The sequence below is a fragment of the Elgaria multicarinata genome, chromosome 1 (assembly GCF_023053635.1).
Source record: "Elgaria multicarinata webbii isolate HBS135686 ecotype San Diego chromosome 1, rElgMul1.1.pri, whole genome shotgun sequence".
In the NCBI taxonomy this organism is placed as follows: domain Eukaryota; kingdom Metazoa; phylum Chordata; class Lepidosauria; order Squamata; family Anguidae; genus Elgaria; species Elgaria multicarinata.
The window spans coordinates 108,299,671-108,323,273 of NC_086171.1; the positions used below are offsets into that span (position 1 = coordinate 108,299,671).

The 23,603-nt window shown below is 41.6% G+C and overlaps 1 protein-coding gene across 1 annotated transcript in view; it reads left to right on the top strand.

Moving 5' to 3' along the window:
- Positions 1-23,603, top strand: part of HMCN1 (hemicentin 1) — a 291,005-nt gene that overhangs the window by 163,670 nt on the left and 103,732 nt on the right. Inside the window, exons 39-53 of the mRNA XM_063134738.1 lie at positions 1,178-1,329; positions 2,561-2,684; positions 6,287-6,462; positions 7,353-7,449; positions 8,995-9,117; positions 10,885-11,046; positions 11,670-11,951; positions 12,416-12,583; positions 14,395-14,508; positions 16,755-16,841; positions 17,207-17,398; positions 18,329-18,502; positions 19,598-19,711; positions 20,875-21,020; positions 22,061-22,211. Of these exons, the coding sequence (XP_062990808.1) occupies positions 1,178-1,329; positions 2,561-2,684; positions 6,287-6,462; positions 7,353-7,449; positions 8,995-9,117; positions 10,885-11,046; positions 11,670-11,951; positions 12,416-12,583; positions 14,395-14,508; positions 16,755-16,841; positions 17,207-17,398; positions 18,329-18,502; positions 19,598-19,711; positions 20,875-21,020; positions 22,061-22,211 (2,262 nt within the window). The remainder of the gene's footprint in view (positions 1-1,177; positions 1,330-2,560; positions 2,685-6,286; positions 6,463-7,352; positions 7,450-8,994; positions 9,118-10,884; positions 11,047-11,669; positions 11,952-12,415; positions 12,584-14,394; positions 14,509-16,754; positions 16,842-17,206; positions 17,399-18,328; positions 18,503-19,597; positions 19,712-20,874; positions 21,021-22,060; positions 22,212-23,603) is intronic.

Sequence of the window (23,603 nt, forward strand, 5' to 3'; positions counted from 1 at the left end):
AATGAAAGGTTTATGTCCCCATACATTTCGTTATTACAATTTATGTATGTGTCCATATCTGTTATAAGGGGTTAGTTTAACCTCCGGTTTGCTAGTAAAACTGAATTACTGTGTCGCGAAATGATGCATGTCTAAAAAGTGTGTCACCGACGTGAAAAGTTTGGAAAGCTCTGCCTTATAGTATAAAGTATTTAATGTATACATTTTATGAGAAACTGATTGGCTGTTGCCAGCCACCTATGTAATCTTTGTACAGTTATAATGCTGCTTTTGTGGAATCGATACTAGCCCAAGAATAGCATGAATATGGAAAGCCCCCTCTCCCCACCCCTGCCAAATGGTTATTTGTTCAACACTGAAGAAGCACCATCCGCTTAGATATCTTTCCACTTATTCTATTGGCTTTTTGAAAGACAGGGCTGCAAGTCCACTTTGGAAAAATCTACTTTAACAAGTCCACTGCTGAATATTGGCACCCTGATTTGTAAGGACTACATTACTCCACTGAACTAAACAGAAACTGGGTGCAGTTGCTTTTAATATTAATTGACTAATAATGACCTTGACCAGGACATTTTCTTGGGAGTCGCAGATAACTCAAGACATAGCCAAAAGCAGTTAACTCCACCCAGTCATTAATGGTTAGGAAATGTTTGGTGACAAGGATATTAACTGCTGTTCTAAGCCAGAAACAGAAAAAAAAGCAAAAGCAAAAATCATAGTGAAGTCCCCAAATAAAATGTACCATTAAAAAGAAAGATGCCAAGTGAATTTTTAATAAGAAATGCATAAAGTTAGCAAACGTCTATGTATCATTATGACTGGCAGTGTGACTGTAGAAATGGAGCCTATATATCGCAAGGACACCCCCTACTCCATTGGGGGCAGACACTTCTTCCTCTCAAAATGGCCCTAGAATTGTTCTGATGCAATACGCTTCTGCAGAGGTAATGTGGGTTGACATTCGCCAGCCTGCCCCTGAAACATCTTGGAAGTGCATCCTAAATTTTGCCACTAGAGACTGAGACTGTAAAAGTCAAGAGGCACTTTTGACCCAGCATTTTACAAAAATCCATTTCAAAAAACACATATGCACACAATTCAAGGGTATATACATATGAAAGAAACATACAGATCACAGTTGTATTGAACACTTGATTTTTCTCCCACTTTCCAGTTCCACCCTCTATTTCTGGCAACAATGACATGGTAACTGTTGTGGTGAATAATCCAGTAAGGTTGGAATGTGAAGCCCGTGGGATCCCGGTTCCCATTCTGACCTGGCTGAAAGATGGCAGCCCTGTTTCTAGCTTTTCAAATGGACTCCAGGTACTTTGATGCTAATGTTGATACTTTAGATCTCTTATAACTATTTAAACCACTTTGTTTAATGGAATCAGTGAACTGGGCTCTTGGGTAGCCAAGGTGCTTGCCTAGATCCACCCTGGAAGTGGCTGTACATAGTTTCTTTGCAAATGCTGCTTGGTATGGTCTATTTGTAGTATTATGTATCTACCTGCACCTTCATTTGATGCACCAAAATTTGTGCTCTTTGAAAGTCACAGTAAAAACACTGTTTTTACAGTGAATTTGTTCCAAGCTACCATTATAGGTTTAGGTTATGGTATGGCAACTTAGCTATTGTCAGCCACTCTGGAAATTTTGAATCAAAGGGCAGCATAGAAATATTCAAACAAACAATTAATACAGTCCTTCCCTACATGGAAGTGTGTTTGGAGAAATGTTAGTGATGCTGCCAAAGTCCGTAGTTCCCTAGTTTGGAATATGAACCTTAGTCCTTGGTGCCTTGAGGTGCTTGCCTCCAATCTGAAGTGAGCAATGTGACCTCCAGAGTTCTTCATCTCAGATTCAGATATGAGCCAGAGAAGAAATCCTCCCTTTCCCATACCTCTTAATTGCCAATGGTAGTGGAGGCCAAAAGGAATGTGTCTCCCTCATTCCTTTCCTCCTTGGTGCCTGGGTCACTGCCATAGCATTGATCCAGGGAGGAAAGGAGATGCATCACATTGTCTCTGTCACCATGGCTGCTGCAGCCAGGTAAAGGGAGGGATCAGCTCTTGCGAGATGAGACAGGTAAGGAGGTTGAGGGGGGAGGATGGGGGCTCACAGGTATGGCTATGGAAGGGATTCTGACCCTCTAACACTCTGAATTATGTCGTCATGGACATGATGTGAGCCAATTTTAGACTGTAATTGGAGTTGTAACAAGCTATTTTAAGACATTTCAGGAAAATAGCTCATTTAACTTAATTTCAAACTGAGCCTAGTGAGCTTCGTCTATCACTGAAAATGTCTAGTTGTTCAAATTTTAGAGTAACAAATAATTAATAATTTTAGATTTATCTGTGGAAGATTGTAAAGCAATGAAGGAATTTTTCAAAATATGCAGGATTATTCTGTATGTAAAATCATATAGCAGCAGAAAAGTTACACTAGCTGATTAATGCAACTTAATATATGATTATGCTTATCAATGATGCCATCATGTCCTGAATAACCGAACTCATGACACTTATTGACAACTCTGCCCCCTTTCTAGATTCTTTCTGGAGGTCGCATCCTGGCATTGACAAGTGCACAGATCAGCGATACGGGAAGGTACACGTGTGTTGCAGTAAATGCAGCAGGGGAGAAACAAAGGGATATTGATCTTAGAGTTCATGGTGAGGACCCCTGACAACTTTCTTAAACACAAACATTGAAAAATGCCAGTGACTGAAATAATACATTTCTTGATGGATTAGAAAATTCCAGTGTGGCAAATAACACCTTTACCAAACCTCATAAATTACTGAAAGCTCTTCAGGAGTACTGTGTTTCTGTGGTTAATGCTCTTATACCTGTTTTGATGGTTGATTTTGTGGCAACAAGAATGCATTCTCCTGGGACTCAGAAGTCCGAGAGGCAAATTTGTGTACGCATCTCTTTCTGAGATGTTCAAGCTATGCATTTTTATAACATACAACTTAACCAAGCTGGAGGGCACTTTAAATTTGTGAGTTCCCCTCCCACCCCAGATTTTGGTGTCTGCCTTGGATGGCACTGATATGTTCAAGGGGAAATTTATGAGTGTGCCTCTTGGACATCTACTGGAAGGGAAGTTGGTTCTCCAGTTTAATAACTCAAAGGGAATAATAATCTATTGGGTCTTATGGAATGTTCCACCATTGTGGAACACAATGGAATGTTCACACACCAATATCACCTGCCACTAAAGCTATGTACATTAGATGTGCAGATGTTTTGTTCACATTTACTGATGCACAGGGAAGAGAACACATTGCTCTGCTGTTTTGGTGGAGGACATCTTGGTGCCAACCACAGGAGGTTAGTTTAGATGTTACACAATGGTCTCTGGTTTCTACAGATGGCCATTTAGAACTAAGAAGAGAGAATGTCTATCATTATTATTATTATTATTATTATTATTATTATTTATTGCATTTTTATACCGCCCAATAGCCGAAGCTCCCTGGGCGGTTCACAAAATGCTGAGATAGAGATACTTAGTAAATTACATTTTAGGTGAGGCTACTTGAGATAATTTTTTAGGTGTTCACCTAAGTTTTTTGTTTGTTTCTTGCTCAAAATGTAATGTGTGAAGGTTAAAGGTGCATGTTTGCAAATATATGAATGGTACAGGTACACTTATCAGAGACCTGGATTACCTGCAGCTCCCTGCCCAAGTGGCACGGTGTGGCAAACTAGGATTCACTGCTGTATAATGACCTTTCATTCATTCTAATCTATTCAGGTTTTGCTTCTTATTTTGAAATTCAGTGTTCTTCAGTTCATTTGACAGGGAGGAAAAGGAATTGGAAGAAAAATATTTGCAAATAAATAATCGCTTAAAAATACTGAGTCCAATTTTCTGTTCCTCATCTGCCGGAAAGAAAAATTGCCTCTGTGAATTCTACAAAGGGAGTGAGATAAGCAGGGATGTTTTTTACAGTTAATATATTGCTTATACACAGAGACCAGACTTTTCTCTAAATTATTTCCATACTCTGCAATCAGCTGTTCCGTTTAATGGTCCCTGTGCAAAGGAAAACAGAACAGTGATATATTTTTTTTAAAGAATGGCATCATTGATATACACAATATTGCAAGATGGAGCCATTTTAATCTTCTGTTTCTTAATTAACAAAATATTTTTCTCTGAGAAATGCTGCATACTATGGATATAGTTTGTTTCCAGTGTTTTCTGTTTCCACCTTTTGTGTTTTGTGTAAATCTGACCAATCATTTGCCCAAGGATATTTCACAGCTAATTTTAAAAAAAACTGGTGTTACTAGATGAACAGTTCAAGGTTACAGGAAACTTAAAAGTGGTGTAGGAAATTTTAGAAACAACTTTAAACTAATCAGGGTTTTGTTTTTAAGTTAAGCTTTACCTGCATTATAAAAACAGTATTTGGGTGGGGAAATGAGATAAAACCAATTGTACAGTCAAACAAGTAGTGTAGAAAAAGTTGTAAAACTGCTGTCATTTGTAAGTTTTAATGGGATACTATTTATTTATTTATTTATTTATTTATTACATTTATATCCCACCTTTCTTCCATTGTGGAACTCAAGGTGGCTACATGTGATTCCCAGGTGGTCTCCCCTCCAAGCACTGACCATACCCAGACCTGATTAGCTTCAGCAAGGTGGCTGCCTTCAGACCATGTCTAACAAGTCAGGCTTTCAGGGCTAGTAATGTAGTGGAGCCACGGCTCTCAGGGGCAGCACGTTTTGATTTGCTGAGCAGAACTGCAACTCTTGCAGCTGATGGGGGGGGGGGAAATGAACGCTTGCAGCAACAATATATTGTTCCCAGTTGTAATGCAAAGTGTTCTGGAACCTGCCTTCACGGTGCCACTCTGCCACCAAACCCCATGGTATCACTGCTGCAGGGTGGTGGTGAGTAATCCGTACCGGAGGAGGCAGTGTGGGCTTTCTGGAGACCATTTGGCTCGCCAGGCCCACCTCCTGCCCCTTACCTGATTTCTAGCAACCAATTGGAGGTTGCCTTCTGCCCAGGAATGCCCCCGGCACAACACTGGAGCAAAGACAGATGGCGGAAGAGCCATAGTGACTTCACTCTGGCAGGAAAAGTCAGGATAAATTCCTGACTTTTCCAGTGTGCAGTTTCGTGGAAAAGCCCCGCGGTGGCTGCTGTGTTGTATAACTGTGGGGCTTTGATACCATATATTATTTATTTATTTATTTATTTATTTATTTAGAATATTTATATACTGCTCCCCATTGAAAAATTTCGGAGCGGTGTACAAGGTAAAATGAAAATAAAAACAGAATAAAAACAGTTAGAACAAAATGTAAAAGAAGCAATAACAGTAATCCAAGGCTGCATGTTAAAGAAAGGCTTCTTGGAATAAAGATGTTTTCAGGAGGCGCTGAAAGGAGTACAAGGTTGGCGCCTGCCTGACCTCCAGAGGCAGGGAATTCCACAGGAGCGGTGCCACCACGCTGAAGGCTCTTCCTCTGGTGGATTCCAATCGGAGGATGGATCTATGTGGAACCACCAGGAGCAGGCCCTCAGATGACCTCAGTGACCGGGCAGGTCGGTAAGGGAGAAGGCGCTCTCTCAGGTATCCTGGTCCCAAGTTGTTTAGGGCTTTGTACACAAGTACAAGAACCTTAAACCTGGCCCGGTAGTGAATAGGCAGCCAGTGCAGTTCCCTCAGCAGAGGAGTTACATGCTGGAAAGAGGCAGCTCCAGACAACAGCCGAGCTGCAGCATTCTGCACTAGCTCCAGCTTCCGGAGCAGCTTCAAGGGCAGCCCCACATAGAGCGCGTTGCAGTAATCTAACCTTGAGGTTACTTATGCTTGTACCACCGTGGTCAAGCTATCCCTGTCCAGGACAGGCCGTAGTTGGCGAACCAACCGAAGATGGTAAAAGGCACTCCGAGCCGTGGCGGCTACTATATAGAAAACTGTCTGGCCTTGAATGGGCAATTAAGAACTACTAGCTTTACAAAAGATGAAAACTGGTGGAGATGAAAACTGCTAGAACTGTTTTGTTGGTATGAATCAACAGAGCCGCCAGCAATTTTTGGACTCTTCCTGGGGGCGTGACTATGGGGACATGGGGACCCATGATGAGGGCCCGCGCTTCAAAATTTACCAGTACGCCACTGTTCGGTGCTCTTTCGTAGCCTTTGGTTCTGTGATAACAGATGCATCTCATGCAGGCACCCAACTTTATTTGCCACAGCAAAAAGAGATGAAAGTAAATGTTGAAATGTTTGTTCCTTCAGTTCCACCCAACATCATGGGAGAGGAGCAGAATGCCTCTGTGGTCATGGGAGAAGATTTAGAACTCGGCTGCCAGAGCAAAGCCATTCCCCCGCCCAGCCTGCAGTGGCTGAAAGATGGTCGGCCGCTGCTGAGGAAGCTGGGCCTCAGCATTACAGAAGAGGGAAGTGTATTGAAGGTAAGGGTTAAAACGCCCAAGCTTTCCTCTTCTAAGGCTTTTTCACTCTTGTGATGATGTATGGAGTGGCGATCTGGGGTGAGAGAAGAGAAAAGATGGGAGGCAGGCATTGGCTCTCAGAGAGGGAGGGGGGAGAGAAAAAGAGTTTGCCTTTTGTGAAATAGGTTTCTGTTAACCCAGACAACTGTAGTTTCAAAGGATTTGTGTTTTGTGTTTTTTGGGGGGGCTCAGAAGCCACCTCTGGCTTGTACTCATCTTTGGGCCAGGTTACATGTCCTTGGTGTCTACCCATGCCTCCCATATCAGCCATTTTGGGATGCCTGGGGCAGTTTCTCAAATCGCCACATGTACCCATGGGCCCCAAAAGTTTGCCTATCCTTGCACTAGACTGTACCACCTCCCAGTTTTGCTTTAGGGAAGACACGGCATCAAATGTAAATCAGAAGAATTTCTGTCTAGCTATTGAACTATCACCAGCCCTTGCAAAAGCAGTGGAGACTGGTAGCTTCGATTGCCATTCTGGATTTTCAGTCAAAACCAGCCAGAGCTCTAAAGGAGCTATCCATGGTGCTGCACCTGTTTGAATGATAGCTGCTTTAGACTTCTGTCTGGTTCTGATGAAAACCCACAATGGATTCACACACACCCTGAAATTGGATAGCCACCAGCCTACACTGTGCAAAAGTATTGGGTGGGAGAGAGAATAACTTGTACCTACTGAGGTAGGAAAGCAATGCTTGAAATAGGTCTCCCTGTTCAGTAACTGCCTACTCATGGCCTTTGCAGATTCTTGAAGCTGCAGGGAGGTCTTGGGCAGTGAGGTCATGCTATACTGCGATGCATACATAAACAAGAGACCAAAGGTTTGTTTGTTATTTATTTATTGCTAGATTGAAGGAGCGCAGGCTCAAGACACGGGACGCTACACTTGTGAAGCGACAAATGTGGCTGGAAAAACAGAAAAGAACTACAATGTCAATGTGTGGGGTAAGGTTTGCAGCCAGGCATGGATGAAATGGGTGCTTCTGGAACATCTGCCGTCCTTCACAGGATCTTATGCACATAAATGCCTACATGAATAGCTCTGGCTCACATTATCCATCCATTGCTTTCTTGTATGGCTAATGGGTTTGATATGAGAGGGGCTACAGAGTTAGGAATTTACTGGAAGAAACATCTGTGGTGGGAACCAGTCTGAGGCTAGTGCCCGTAATCGACCACAAGTACAACCTGCCATGTTGGGGCCAGATGTGAACTAAGTTTAGTATTTCTGTGGAATGTCACACAATGCATTTTCTATGAATTGCAGCCCTTGAAGATCTATGATTTTGCGATAAGCCAAGATAAAGGTCTTCTTCGTATACGATCTTGCCTGTTACCTGTGTCCTGGTGCCCCCACCCCAGCAGGGCTAGTGGTCAGGAATGCTGGGAGTTGTAGTCCAAAACATTTGGGAAAGCTGGGTACCAATTTGGGGAAGTCTGTTATAGCCCAACAGTATGCTGAACAATAAGGCTATGCGTTCTTATTCTGCATATTGTTTCTTGTTGTCATATGAATACCCAGTATTAGAATAACCTCTGTGATCCTTGTAGATGGTGTTTTGGTTGATCACTTAAGCATCACACTAGATCTTCATATATATATATATATATATATATATATATATATATATATATATATGGCTCGTTCTTCCCAATTTTCATGGAAACCATGGGTTTGCCTGTGAAAATAATCTGTGAACAACTGTTTAGAATTATATTATTTGTTTGCACACTGGGGCTAGAAGCAATGTTGGACTGCCTTTTTGTGTTGCAAATCCAGTAAAGCTGTCTCTGTGATTTAGTATCAGCCTGTTCCCCAGAGCTAGCTCCAGCTCCAGAAGCTGGCAGCATTCAACAATATGTGTCAAAGGCTTTGCTTCTTGGAGACTTTAGTGATCTTACTGGATCAAAGCAGAAAGGACTAAAATAAAAGACTGAAGTTGGTGTGATGCAGCATAAAGCCTTACTGCTGCCTACATTAGAGCTTATGTATTTCTTTGATGTTTAAAACACAGAAAGTGTCAAAGAGGGTCAAATGGAAATGTTTTGTTCATGCTTTGCATATCGTTGAAATATTTCGAAGAAACTGAGATCCCTGCCTGTGTTTCTTATTTATCACGTTTAACCTGTGAGGAATTCAATTCTTGAAATAAACACCTGTGTAGGAATGGGCTTATATATGCAGTGGAAGCAGGCCTATCCAGTGGAATTTTAAGATGTTTTTAAAATGTTTTTAGGATGTTTTTAGGATGTTTTTAACAATGTATATTATGTTTTAATTGAGTATTATGTATTTTATTATTTATTGTTGTTCCCCGCATCGATCAAACTGGAGAGGCGGGCAAGAAATAAATTTGTTATTATTATTATTATTATTATTATTATTATTATTATTATTATGGATTCTTTGTGGGCTAGTGGTAATATATGTTATCAGAATATCAGGTTTTTTTTAATATATATATATATATATATATTTACCCATTGTAGTGCCACCAAGTATTTACAGTTCAGATATAATTACTCAGCTGACTGTAATTGAAGGAAACCTCATCAGCATGATATGCGAGTCCAGTGGAATTCCACCACCAGCCCTCAGCTGGAAAAAGAATGGTAAGTGACCACTCTTTGTGAGGCCTTTCCCGGGGCCTAGGTATTGCCTTCAACTCTTTTGAGCGTTGGTGCTTACCCACCACATTAGTTTACAAAAAGCAGCCAAACCAACCCCTCTTCTGTCCTCTTAAACAGGAATATGGCTGGTACCACCTCCAGTAGTTAATACAGATTGGACATATGAGTTTAAAAATGCTTTTGCTTTAATAGAAGGTGCTTTCAAAAGGTGCTTGCTCCTCCTTGGTTTAAGCTTACCCAGCCTGCAACTTGAAGTGACTGGAGTCAAGGCACCATTAATGTGTGGTGTAGTGGCTAAAAGGGTTGGACTGGGAGTCAGGAGATCTAGTCTGCACTTGGTCATGGAAGCTCACTGGGTCACAGCCTCTCAGCCCATCCTACTCACAGGGTTGTTGTTGTGAGGCTAACATGGAGAGGACGAGGACTATGTACGCCATCCTGGTTTCCTTGGAGGAAAAACAGTGGGATATAAATGTAATAAATAAATAATAAATCAGTACATTATGTGATGTTTGTGTCTACCTTCGACAATTGCAAAAGCCAACTTCCTTCCCCCACTAATCTCTCTCTTGCTTCTTCAGCCTTCCTTTCCAGTCAGCCAAGATACAGGCTAGATGCTTTCTTGTGGCAAACGAGGCCTTCAGTCTTTCTGTCTTACTTCTGATCATGGGGACCGTTAAACCTTTTGCATTGTGGAGCAGTATATAAATATTGTAAATAAAATCAATCAATAAAAATAAATTGCAAATATGTATGCCATCTAAACCCACCATAAAATGGGTTATTAAATGCCATAATTTAGACAAAACTTACAAAGTTTGTCATGATTTCTATTACTGCAACAATACCTGTGTCCTCCCTTCACCGACCATAGTTGTTGTTTGTGGGACCTTGATGCATTTTAGCTGATCTAGACTGACAGGAAACAGAAATGAAACAGAGTGTCTGCATTTTGGACAATCAAATCTCTTAATAAGCTGAGATATGAGCAAGCGTCATGCATCTGTATCATTCTTATCTTTGCGTGAGCAAGTAAACGAGCCAGAAAGCCACAGTTAACCATAGCTTCCTATTGTGCCCAAACCGTGAAACTATGGTTAAGCCATGGTTTCAAGTTGGCTTCTTTGGAAGTCCAGATGTAATGGGAAGCTATGATTAACAGCTGCTTCCTGGCATATTTCCATGTTTGTGCAAAGAGAGGCTGTAGTAAGGGAGGCAGTGGTGGTGAAAATGTGAACAAAAGGAACCCAAAAGGCGACCACCGTAGAAACAAAATATACCAAATGAATTAAATCGTCATTCAAAAATTATACACACTTGTTTTTACTAGAATAACTATTTACAATCCAATACTAGTACAAGTCTACAACAATCAACTATCACATCAGTGTAGCATATCAGTACATATCAATAGCATATCAACAATCATTTCAAACCAAATTTAAACAATCATTGCAAAAAATCCGACCCATAGACATCAAACACTTCATCTAATCACATCAACAGTATATTAAGACCAAATTCAGTCAACAAGGTTCATGTTATTGCTTGTTTCGAAGTATCTTCTTCAAAAACGTTGGTCTTAGTACTCTGTAAAAAATAACAATTCCAAAGTAAACAGGTGCATGAAGCTCATTCATATACTGGCTTATTAAGCTGAAATTTGATCTTCCAAACTCAGCCTGAAATACATGTAATATTTTGTCCTATGTTCTGTATTTTATATCTGAGAGAGTATTTCTCTTGCAGGTTCTCCATTACTGGCTGACCCTACAGGTAGGGTCAGGGTGTTATCTGGAGGAAGGCAGCTGCAAGTTTCTATTGCTGAAAAATCAGATTCAGCTGCCTATATGTGTATGGCTTCAAATGTAGCTGGATTAGCAAAGAAGGAATATAATTTGCTGGTATATGGTAGGTCACCAAAGAAAATTACCTGTGGTGTTAATTGGTTTGGAAACTATTGCTGTGTGAGATCATGTTAAAAAAAAAGCAGTGTTTACAATCAAAGAATGAGAATGGGCCAGAAGAATATTACATTCAGCCATCTATTTTGAAATAAGACCAAAAGAAGTTAGCTTGTAGTTCCCAGTCGGAAATACCAGTTTAGATTATCTGTAGTATAAGAAGCATTGATACCTTTGCTAAAGCTTTGGGACAAATGGAACATGCCATGTGAGATCCGTGATTGAATCTTGACCCAACGTTTTCATCCTCCTGCATGATTTCTGGATGGATCCCTCCACCCAGCTGATATTAACCATGGGATTAAGGATATACAGGCATTACTTTCCCCTCTGCAGTATTAGGGAAGGATTTGTATCAAGGGAACTTACACAGAGGTAAGGGTTGAACTCTTCTCTCCCCCCATGCCGTGGCCTTGATACAAATCTCCCCCACTCCACCCACAAATGCATTTTGCAAAAGGAAAAGATGTCAGAGCTTGTCCCCAATTTCTCACAGCAGATTTAATTTTGCTCTCAGAAGCTACACTCTTGATGCTAAAGTTTGGAACATTGTTTTGTTTTTCTGAATAGTTCGTCCAACTATATTGGACAGTGGGAGCCAACAATCGGATGTAACTGTGACCCGAGGAAATAATATTTCATTAGAATGCAAGGCAGACGGTGTTCCACAGCCAGCTGTCACCTGGATGAAGGATGGTCGGCCATTAGTCAAGGGGAGAAGAGTTGAAATACTGAATGAAGGACATCATCTTCGACTGAAAAACACTCAGGTGTCGGACACTGGCCGTTATGTGTGCGTTGCTGTGAATGTGGCGGGACTGTCGGACAGGAAATATGACTTAAGCGTTCATGGTGAGCAAAGGAAATGTTTGCAACAGAAGAGATATACGAAGATGCATGTTTTGGAGCCAAATGAGCTACTCTGCTCTGTAGTAGCTCTAAGTGGGAGTAAAGTACTTGACTTGAGTGAATGTGTGTGGATTTGCGCTGGCAAAAGAAAAAGCATGTCACTATAAGGAAGAGATGTATAGCAGCTAAAGGTAGTTAAGGCAAGATACAAAACTTACCATGGAATCCTTATAATAGTTCCTGTATCAAAAGCTTACTATCTCATTTGATTTTATGTTCCCTTCTATCCTACCATTAGGAAAATCCTACCATCAAGGAAAATGCCTTCATCTGTTCAGAATGAAAACTTCCTTTACAAATGTATGATATGTGGGATTTCTTCTGAAATTGTTTTAAGCAGAAGCAGGAATATGACTGAATAATGTTTTCTCATGTGTCTTGCTTCTCTTTGTTCGGGGCTTTTGTAGTCCCTCCAAGTATTGTGGGTGACCTGGCTGTGCCTGAAAATATCAGCGTAGTGGAGAAAAATCCTGCCACCCTGATTTGCGAAGCTTCAGGAATTCCTCATCCATCAATAACATGGCTGAAGTATGGGCAGCCTGTTTCTTTGAGTAGCACTATCAGAATCCTGTCAGGTAAGCAGGAAGACGTTGCTTTTCATATGAAAGTTCCAATGAAGAATATTGTTTGCAGTTGACTGAAGGTAGCACAAAGCAGAAGCATGGGGAAAAGCATCTGTAAACCAAATGCATGGTCAGCAAATAGTATACAATATCACGGGGAAATTATCTAGAAGGAGGAGACCCCGACATGCCAAGCTCACATAATCATGTTCCAACCAAACAAAATAAGAGGCAGTGCACAATCACAAAACAAGGCTGGACTATACCACTTCTGATTACAGGTGGGCAAGGTTCAGTGCCCTTACTCAAGAGGGTAATTCTCCTGCATACAGAACATTAGCAAGTCAGGGAGAAGCATTCAGGGAGAAGCCTTCCACTGATGAACTAATTTTCTGTCTGCAGGGATTTATTATCTTGCGGGAGAGCATTCGAATATGGTTTTGATCCATGTTCAAATCCCAACTCAGCCATAGACTTATCCGAGAGGATAGGTTAGAGGCCTCCATCTATCTTATGCCCTGCCAGCAAGAGCCAGGCAGGCTAGGAGAAGAATGCTTCCTTTTTCTCCTCCTCCTCCTCCTCCTCCTCCTCCTCCTCAAAAAAGCAAAGAAAAGATGCCCCCTTGAACTCACTTACCAACAGTGGATGGAGACAGGTGATCCATAGAATACTGTGGATCCTGGCCTCTATCCTTTCCTCACCCTTTCTTCCTTCCCCACCCACCAGAGCGCCCCCCTTTTGACCTTTCTGAGGTTCTCCAAAGTTGCTGTTGCCATTGCGACATTGGAAAACAGCCTCCACGGTGCTTTCCGTAGTGGCTGTGAGGGAGAGGGAAGGATCTGATGTCAGATTCCCTTTCCTTTGGTCATAGAGGTATTTTTCGCCTCAAGACGGGGAATCTGAAATATCCTAAGTTTCCTGGTATGCTCCCTGACCATAAGATTGCTCCGTTAGTAACCATTGCATAAGTATCTCTCAGTCACATTTCCTCATCACAGTTCCGCAGAGCTGATGAGAGGCTGAAAGAGATAAGTTCTGAATCTTAGGGGCTTTCCTGCTGCCTCATGACAAACCTTACTCATTTTTGAGTGACCCACTGAGGAAAGCTGCGTTGAAGGTTCTGGAATTTAGCTCTAAAAAGCAGTACACCTTGTGATTGGAATACATGTGAATATTGTGGAGGGGAAACATAAATTCATATATTTTATTCTGGCTCCCATTTTTAAAAACAGTGGAGGAGAAGGAGGGATATAATTTAAGGGACCTTAATGGGACATCCATAATTAGGAACATACTAGGGTGGATCTCATTGGGGAATAACACAAAGACATCTAATTGAACCACACAGAGAGCTGTGGCTATTGGGAAGTATAAATAAATACTAAATAAATAAATAAATAAAATAAAATAACCTTGTGTTTTGCAGCACGAATCTGATTAAGTGCATCATTAAGTGCATTACTGCTGTTTTTATCTGGTTGAGCTTTTATATTGTATTTTATATTATGGTTTTATATACTGTGGTTTTATACTTTGAATGGTTTTAATTTTTGTGAACCACCCAGAGAGCTCCGGCTATTGGGCGGTATAGAAATGTAATAAATAAATAAATAAAATAATTAAGAACCACTTTTTAAAAGGCTTTTCATTGCAAAAATGAAGACTTGCCACTGTATTTTGAAAACATTGCTTTTTTATATTTCTAAGCAAGTCTGCAATATATTTTTTAAATAAAGGCATACTTGGTTGCCAGCATGCAGAAAGATTAAATGTTAGAGTCAGCCTTTATTATAATGTTCGGAGTTACGGCTTTTTCTCTTCAGGTGGCAGGATGTTGCGCTTAATGCAGGTGAATGTAGAAGATGCGGGTCGTTACACCTGTGTGGTGACTAACATTGCAGGAGAGGAAAGGAAGAGCTTTGACCTTTCAGTTTTAGGTGAGTGCAGCAACTGTCAGAAGGGCTAAACCACCCAGACAGCTTCAAACTATTGGGTGGTATAGAAATGTAATAAATAAATAAAGCATTTTTCCTCCTAACATTCCTGAGTAGTTGTCCTGTTTTAAACTCCACTGAAAACTGGTGTAGCCAATAAATTGATGGCCCGAAGACAGGAAAATTTAGCTTGTAAAAATGGTTCCTCTTCAAAAAAATTCAGGATCTCAACAAAAGTTTGATCAGATAGTTTAGTTGAAACAGAAATCAACATCCCATTGAAACTAACATTATCTGGGCACCTTGTGCTATATTTGAGCAAACTGTAATATATAATACTTTTGTAGGCCTTTTTTTAAAGCAATGATAGTACACTGGGCTTATTTGCATTTAATGTTAAACTGTGGTTTAGTACTACATGCACAAGCAGAAAGAAGTGCAAACAAAGCCTTCCCTTTTGATCCCGTGTGGCTAGAAGTACTTTGCCAGCATTTAGTTTCAGTTTCCCCTTAATGCTGACCCTGCCTTCACAACACCACTTTGGCATAGCTCTGCTGCTAAAGACCGTGGTTTTGCTGATGTGGGGTGGCGGTGCGTAATGCAGATTGCTGGAGAGTGTGCGGGTTTTTCCAGCGGTCATCCAGGTACCATAACACATACACACGCCCTCTTCTGCTTCCGGCGACCAATCAGATGTCGACATTCACCCCGGACTGCCCCCAGCTCTATGCCAGAGCGAGGTCATACAGTGGAAGGGCCATGATGACCTTGGTCTGAAAAAAAATGTCGGGGTATGTCCCCAACTTTTCTACTGCGCATTTTAGTCTGTTTGCCCATAGTGGCTGTGAATCGGCAACTGCATCATATAACCAAAGCAACGTCAATTCACAGCCACTGTGAGGCAAAGAGGACATTTAGACAGCCCACCTGGCTTGCCATTATATTCAAATTCTGGTTAGGTAAGCCAACCAGCTTTATAACCCATGATTTGAAGTTGGCTTATTTTGAAACTTACTTTGAAACTGTTTTAAACCACTATCCTTGGTTGACAAGCCAGAATTAAGAAGAAACTGAAAGTAAGGCCGTTGCTAGACGAGGCGTTAGCGCGGTGTGACGTCCGGTTTCCCTCCTGTGCATCCAGATGATGCACAGGGGAATCCGGTGTCAGGCCGCGCTAAAACCTCCCTTAAACCAGCATAAGCGAATTCGCTTATGGCCCGGTTTTTCCACAGCCCTGGCCTGAGGCCGGGGCTGCAGAACGTCTAGCAGGGTCCATGGCTTTTTGCAGCTGCTCGCTTACCTGCTCATACGAACGCTGTGCCCATTGGGCTGGGGGCGGATCCCGGGGGGGGATCCCGGGGGGGAGATAGGGGCCGCAGGGGAAGGCCGGACCCGGCAGGAGGGGGGGGGGAGAACAGCAGGCATCGGGGATGGCAAGGGGGCGGGAGAAGAAGAGTGGGGGACAGGGCATTGGGCATGGGGGGAGGACGGCCGAGCGAGTGGGCAGGGGGGGCATCAGGAATTGGGGGGATTGGGCAGGGGGAGCGGGGGGGGTTATTTATTTATTTTTTTAAAAAACCACTTACCTTCTCCGGCGGCTCTCCAGCGCACATGGCCCCTTTAACTAAAAAATAAATAAAATGGCCGACGCCACGGGGCTTCCCGTTGCCCCTTCGCGTCTTACGTGTAGAAGCCGGCGACGGCCCGCACTAGCTCTAGTGCGCCATCGCCCCTCCTCCCTGCCGGCTTATCCGGCAGGTCTAGCAAGGCCCTAAGTGCCTGTAAAGTTTTTCTCCCAACCATACAGGTGGAGAAGGTGGTGGGTAACATGCAAGTCCCAGAGTTTGCTGGGGCTCATTCCATGTCATGTATGTAGTACTAAACTATAAATTAGCATTATGTGTGAACCAGGCCAATGATTTTATCCACCCAAGGAACTGAGGTGATAGTGGAATGGATATGCATACCATGAATAATGTTGCTTTCTTATTTCACTTGGAAGTCCCTGGGGTGGAAAAAAAGTCTAAATTAATGTATTTAATATTTCATCATACATTTAGAAAAGGCATGGCATTTTTCACATGTCCATCATGACTCAGCATGTAACCAGCTTTTGTGAGTGTAGAGAATATGGCTGCTGACAGTGACATAGCATTTCCTAATGCTGACTCATTGCCATCTTCTTGTGCTTCTGTGTTCTCATGCTGATCTTTTTTCTGTATCTTGTTTTTGTCTTAATCATGTAAAAGTTCCACCAGGCATTGTGGGAGGAAGTGAACAGGAAGATGTGAAAGTAAAAGAAAAGCAGAGTGTGATGCTAACATGTGAAGTGACAGGTAAGCCAAAGTTTGTCCTAAGCATACTTGGTTACAGTTTGCATTGTCACAAGACTGTGTTAGTACTTACTAAAGCCAAATTAGATGTGCTGTAGACATGGGCCTGCCCCGTTTACAACCAAATTGGTGGGCAAGAGAGGGGAGCTGAAACTTCTCCCTCTGTAGCCTTACCTCTTTGTCTCCATAACTTCAGGCTATGGATGCTTGAGCATTTTGTTTGGTCTGCAAGCAACCTGATCTGCACCTCCTGAACTACAGTGGGGATCCTCCAGATGTTGCACTCCTCTTGTTGATGGAAGAAAACCTTGTATTCAAGATGCAGTCATTAATATCTACAAATATCTGTTGTTCTTTTGTCAATTAAGGGAACCCCACTCCAGAAATTACATGGTTAAAAGACGGGCAACCTTTCCTACAGGATGATGGCCATCAGTTAACATCCAATGGGCGCTTTCTGCAAATGATAAATGCACAAGTAGCAGACACAGGGAGATATACATGCATTGCATCCAATACAGCTGGAGACAAGAGCAAAAGCTTTAGTGTTAATGTACTTGGTAAGTTTTCTGGGCTGGTAGAGGGAAGTGCTTCCTTCCAAAGCCGAAGATGAATCTATCTGGATTAAATTTATCAATAGATAAATGTATTTACATTTGTATCATTTCTTGCAATGCTGCTGACCAGACTTTCGGGGCTTGGTGCCTGGCACCTGGGGGAGGTTAAAGGGAACGGGGTGAGCATGTGGTATCAAGATATGAGCAGTGTGCTCTGGGTGAGTTGCAAGCAGTGCCCACATTCTCCTTGAAGTGCTTCTAGTCCACCTAGTTGACATGGGTCCACCTAACAGCTCCAGGCCCCATCACTAGCCAAGATAATTTGTAATGTTAATTGCTGGCACATAAGGGCTACTTCCCAGGTGATGTTTCTGAGTCATGGCGATGTGGCACTTGACATTTCTGCATCTATAAACAGCACAGGGACAACTTAGGTATACACATGTATATGACTACTTCAAATAAAGACTGCAGTATTGTTTTTCCTAGAGACCAAAAAGGCTTTTGACAACTGGAATGGCACTATCACTTTTGTTTCTTATAAATGCAATCAATCTTGGACATTTCTCTCTCTTTTTGTCCTTAATTTGACTTGAGTTAATAAAAACTCAATGGCCGTGGAAATACTCATACATAAGGACTGTTTCCATGTGACATTTGAGAGAGAACCTTAGGACTAGAATAGGACTTAGAAAATAAACCACAGGTGTGGGGGGGTGCGCGTGCGTGTGTGCATGGTGTTTACTACTGAGAAGGGTCATGTTGTCTTCTGGCTAAGATGAGAAACACTAGAGGCATGTATGATCCTATGTGAGTGCTAAAGAGTCCATATAGCACCAGTTGTTAGCAATGTCAGTCTGAGCTGAATTGCCATGTTTTTTGTTGAGTTGATTTTTTGTTAAGCTTGTTTTTCTTGTTTCTGATCTTACTCAGTGTTTCCATCCATTGTGGGGGCAGATAATGATGGGGGTACAGAAGAAGTCACAGTTATCTTGAATAACCCCACATCGCTGATTTGTGAGGCTTATTCATACCCCCCAGCTACTATCACCTGGCTGAAAGATGGCGTAGCTATAGAATCAAATAGGAATATCAGGATTTTGCCAGGTAATTATTTGTATTCCTTCTATAATTTGAAATAAAAATGCATCCTTGCTGATACTTACCTTCATAAATCAGTTTTGCAATATCACTTGGGGAAGTCTAGGTGGAACAGAGAATGATGCACAATAAGTTTTAGTTGACTGTTACTCTCTCCATGTGATCAATGCGTAACATATCCTTGTGCAAGGAACTGCAGGCAAGACAAACACACATTTTACATGTTGTATGATCTCACTGATATAGGTTTAGAAACCATCAAAATGTTTGTGTTATTGGAAATTTAGACCTAGCTCTCACTAAGGTGGTATGCCTAAGTCTAGGTATTTACCACCGTATAGAGCAGTTGGGTGGGAGGCTCACATGGCTGAATGTTCCTCTAAAAAAGAACATATCCTCTACATAAAAAAAACCCTAACATATGAGGGAAATGCTAGGTTAGAACCCTTCTCCCATGCATTTTGTTTTCAATTTGAAGGGAATGCTTTTTGTTTAGTTTAGTTTTGTTTGGAGGAACATTCAGTTATGTGAGACCTATCCCCACCTAACTCTGAAGTGCTAAACTCAGGCTTAGCTAGACCTCTTCAGTGAGGACTAGGCCTTGGGTACATAGGAGTTCTGTGTCTTTAGGATTTATTTGCACATGGGGGGCATCCAATGCATTTAGGATCCACTGTGGGGTGTGATCATGGGCTAGTGAGCTCAAGTTAGGTTTAAAATGATTGATCAGTGTAGGTTTAAGCAAACACGAGGACTTAGTAAAACCGTCTCCTTAGTCCCCACAACTAGCTTCTAAATCAAATTGCTTTTTGAAAATGGGCCTCTTCACCTTGTCTTGTGATGTGAGAACAGTTCAGGGATGTGGACAGGCACTCTTTCAAAACCATTAGAGAATTCTGTCATAAGGGAGTGTTCTAATTTGGCTAGGACTTGGGACCAATTCACATGACCATTGGGTATGTGGTGGATTATTATCGGGATTATTATTGCCTATTTTATTTTCTTGCTTGTGGTGAGCTTTGTGTGGCTGTCAACACATTTACTTCTCACTTCAGAGGAAGATACTCAAGCATTAACTTGGGGAAAAACACACTTTTTCAGGTGGTCGAACTCTACAGATTCTGAATGCTCAGGAGGATAACACTGGTAGATATACTTGCATAGCTACAAATGAAGCAGGGGAAACATTAAAACACTATGAAGTGAAAGTCTACAGTAAGTGTGCTAACATATCTTCCTTCTGTCACCTGTTTGATTCTTGTTTTGTTTCTTCCCACTTCCTTCTGCTTCTTGAGATTTCTGATGCAACCTCTCCTCATTTTATTCAACCACTACGTTATTCCCTTATTAAGCAAAGCAAAGCCATGTGTCTACTGGCGTGATTAAGCATGTATCCACATTTGTGTTGCATTTTGTGGCATTCATGCCAGTATATGTTAGGGCTAAACTAGACGTTGCACGGTCTCTTGAGTAGCTGCAGGAGATGATGGGTTTGAGCAGGGATGGGGAACCTTTTTTGGGTGAAGGACCATCAGCATCATCACACAGGGAGAAATCGCGTTTGCTTACTGTCGATTCTCCGCCTGTGCATTTGCCCCTCATTGCTTCCTCTTTTGAAAGAGGAAGTAAACAACTTGCATGTGGCCCATTCAGTGGGCCATTTTGATGGCGCTGCTTCTCCTGCACACAGGAGAATAAGTCGGACTTACAGGGGTGGTTTTCTTGTGGCGTGAAAAAGGCTAGAAGGGGCAGGAGGCAGCTGACATCGTGAGAGGGATCAACAAAAATCTGTGAGTCATTCTTTTTAAAGTCATTCTTTAAAAAATGACTAATAAACACCCCAGTTAAAACACCAAAGCAGCATAGATCTAAGATTAAACCACAGTTGCCACCCATCCATAAGAACTAGCACATGATATTGAGAATGGTTTTTAATTGTTGACACTCGCTGTATGAGAAGAGGGCCAACTTTCCAAAGGTTGGGTTCCACAGCTGAGAAGCCCCTTCTCCACACTCTCACCATAGTAAAAGAAGACGCCTCAGGTGCAACAATCCTGATGTAGAACAAGTCTTGCAACTCTGGCTTGGTCTTCCCCATCCAGTGGATATCCAAGGCTAGATCTACACTGCTGCATTATAGTGGTATTGAAGTGCACTGATAACTGTTGGGGCACAATCCGCATTCCATCATTTCCTGCTTTTTAGTTCACATTATCCAAAATACTGGAACAAATGTAATTGTGTGTCTTACGGGGTAAAAATGCGCAAGAGAGATATAGCATTACCATGATGGGATGGTAATGATTTGATACAAAGTGTAGATCTAGCCCAACTGAGAAACTGACGTTTCAGTTCTTGGACTCTTTCTTTCTGTGCAGTCCCTCCTACCATCAACAGAGGGGATCTGGCAGGAGTGGGCTTGTCCCCTAAGGAGGTGAAAATCAGAGTGAACAACAGCCTGACACTGGAATGTGAAGCTCACGCGATCCCTGCTGCTGGCATCAGCTGGTACAAGGATGGACAGGCCAGTCACAAAGTTACTTCCTTTCGATAAGCGATCTTAAAGAGACCAATAAGCTTCTTTGCAGCACTGTCTTCCTTGCCTCCCTTCCGTATCACAAAAATATGGTAATCTAGCACCATAGGAAGTCGTGCCTTCTTTCAATGGAAGGAGTAAAGCTGACAAAATTCCTGAGCCCCAGAGCTTCAGGATGGTATAGGAGGAACAACCCATGGAACTCTGCCGTTCTGCTTACGTTTTGCAATTCTGTATTGCTCCTCCTTGCACTTCCATTTTAGCACTCTGTACTTACAATGTATTCCATATTTTTGCTCCTCTTGTATCCACTGGCATGTGGAATATTACTCTTGGCTCATAAATTTTTATAGGTACTGAGAGCAAATCCCATCAATGGAGAATTGGATGCTCTAAGTTTTTCCAGAACTTGTCTTTTGGCAAGAGTTAAGAGCCCTAGTATTAGCAAGCACATTAATAGAAACATTATTCTTGTTTCAGTTGGCAAAGAAGAGGAGAGCATAATGAAAATCCCTACAAAAATCATTTTCTTTTTAATATTTCTTCTCTTAATGATTTGTAAATAAACAATCAGAAATAACAATACCCTCAACTTTGGGATGGAAATTATAGCAAAAGTGGAGTGTTAAAACATGACGCGCTTCAAATGCAGCCACCAGTCATATGTGGTATTCGGTTAACCTCCTCTCTTTCCTGCCGTCCTGAACTGCAGTTATGGAAAAGGGGTATCAAACACCTGACTGAGAAAAATGCGGAGGAAATTTCCAGGTGCACAGAAACATACTTATTGAGCAAAAACGTATTTATTGATTCTAGCATCTTTCAAATATTTTCTTTAGTGGCATACTTAGGCTCAAGTAACTCGAGTCTTTGGCCTCCAACTCTGCTGCTAAACCTGGCAGGCGACACTGGAAGTCTGGATGTGGCCTTGTCAGCCGCAAGTTGTGTGGGCATATTTTTCATGTGTAACACTTTCCTTGCATCTTTTATGAAATGCTCATGTCTTCTCTTGGATAATTCAATCACAGCCTATTACATCAGACGATCACATAACAATCCAAGCCAGTGGACGCATCCTACAAATCAAGGCAGCTCAGATATCTGACACTGGCCGTTATAGCTGTGTTGCCACAAATATAGCTGGAGAGGATGAGCTGGAGTTTGATGTCAACATCCAAGGTAATTCTCTCTCTCTCTCTCTCTCTCTCTCTCTCTCTCTCTCTCTCTCTCTCTCTCTCTCTCTCTGTGTGTGTGTCTTTCTGTCTGTTTTTTAGGTTTAGGGCCCATGGGCACATTTGGCTCTTTGAGAAACTGTCCTGGGCACCAACACAAAATGGACGTCATGGGAGGCATGGCAAAGGACAGGTAACCTGCCCCAAAGACTTGAGTACAGGGCAGAGGTGGTGTCTGAGCCCTAACACCCTAAACAACTCCTTTAAACCCATAGTGTTCAGCACCAACAAAACCTATTTCATAGCAAATCCAGCTACCAGTTAGAAAATGTCTTTTGGTGTTGTTTTTTTAAAGTAGGAGAGGTTGGCACTTTGGTGGGCAACAAGAAAAGTGTCTGGGGTCTAGGTGATAAAAAAAACAAAGTGTAGCATACCTCTGTGTACTTAGTATAAATGTAATAATAATCACTCCTACAAGTAATTAGTAATCCGCTTAGCTGGCATGCAGAGCAAAAATGGCAGAAGGGCAAGGACATGGCTGGGGAGGACTCCCAGGGTATGCAGGAATGTATCGGCATTTTGTTTTTTTTTGTTTTTTATAATAATTTTTATTCATTTTCAACACTATATAAACATAGATAAACATTTCCAAAATATAACTGAAACTAACACAATAAGAAAAAAAATACATCAAATATCTGCTGCATACATATTGAATAATTGTTGAGTACAAATATCAAAAACTATTACATATGCCTTATCACACTACAACATCTTCATTCTTAACATAAATGTGCACCCCCCACCTCGGGATCATTCTTGAGTCCAAAATCTAATCATTTCTTCTGCTGGTGGTTTCCCACTTCCCTTAGTAAACACAAACACTAGGAACTGTTTCCAGATTCCTTCGAACTCATTTATTTTAGTTACGCCTTTTCTCCACTTAATATTGCATGTCAGTTTATCATTAATGGCTATGTCCCATACTACTTTATACCATTCCTCAATAGAATATTCCCCTTGGATCTTCCAGTTCCTAGCTATCATCAATCGTGCTGCAACCAACAAACTCGATATCAGCTCTATAGTTCCTTTTCCACACTTTATATCTTCAAATAGTGACAGCAATGCTATTTTTGGTGTTTGTTCTATTTTCATTCCCACTATTTCTTCAATTTCTGAAAACACCATCTTCCATAATCTTTGTACATATTTGCATTGCCACCACATATGTAAATACGTTCCTTTTTCCCCACATCCTCTCCAACAATTTGCTGAATGTTGATCACTTATCTTATTCAATCTAACCGGGGTTAGGTACCACCTCCATAAAATTTTAAAATAATTCTCCTTTATTCTTACTGATAAACTTCTCAACACTCTTTGTTTCCATAGTCCC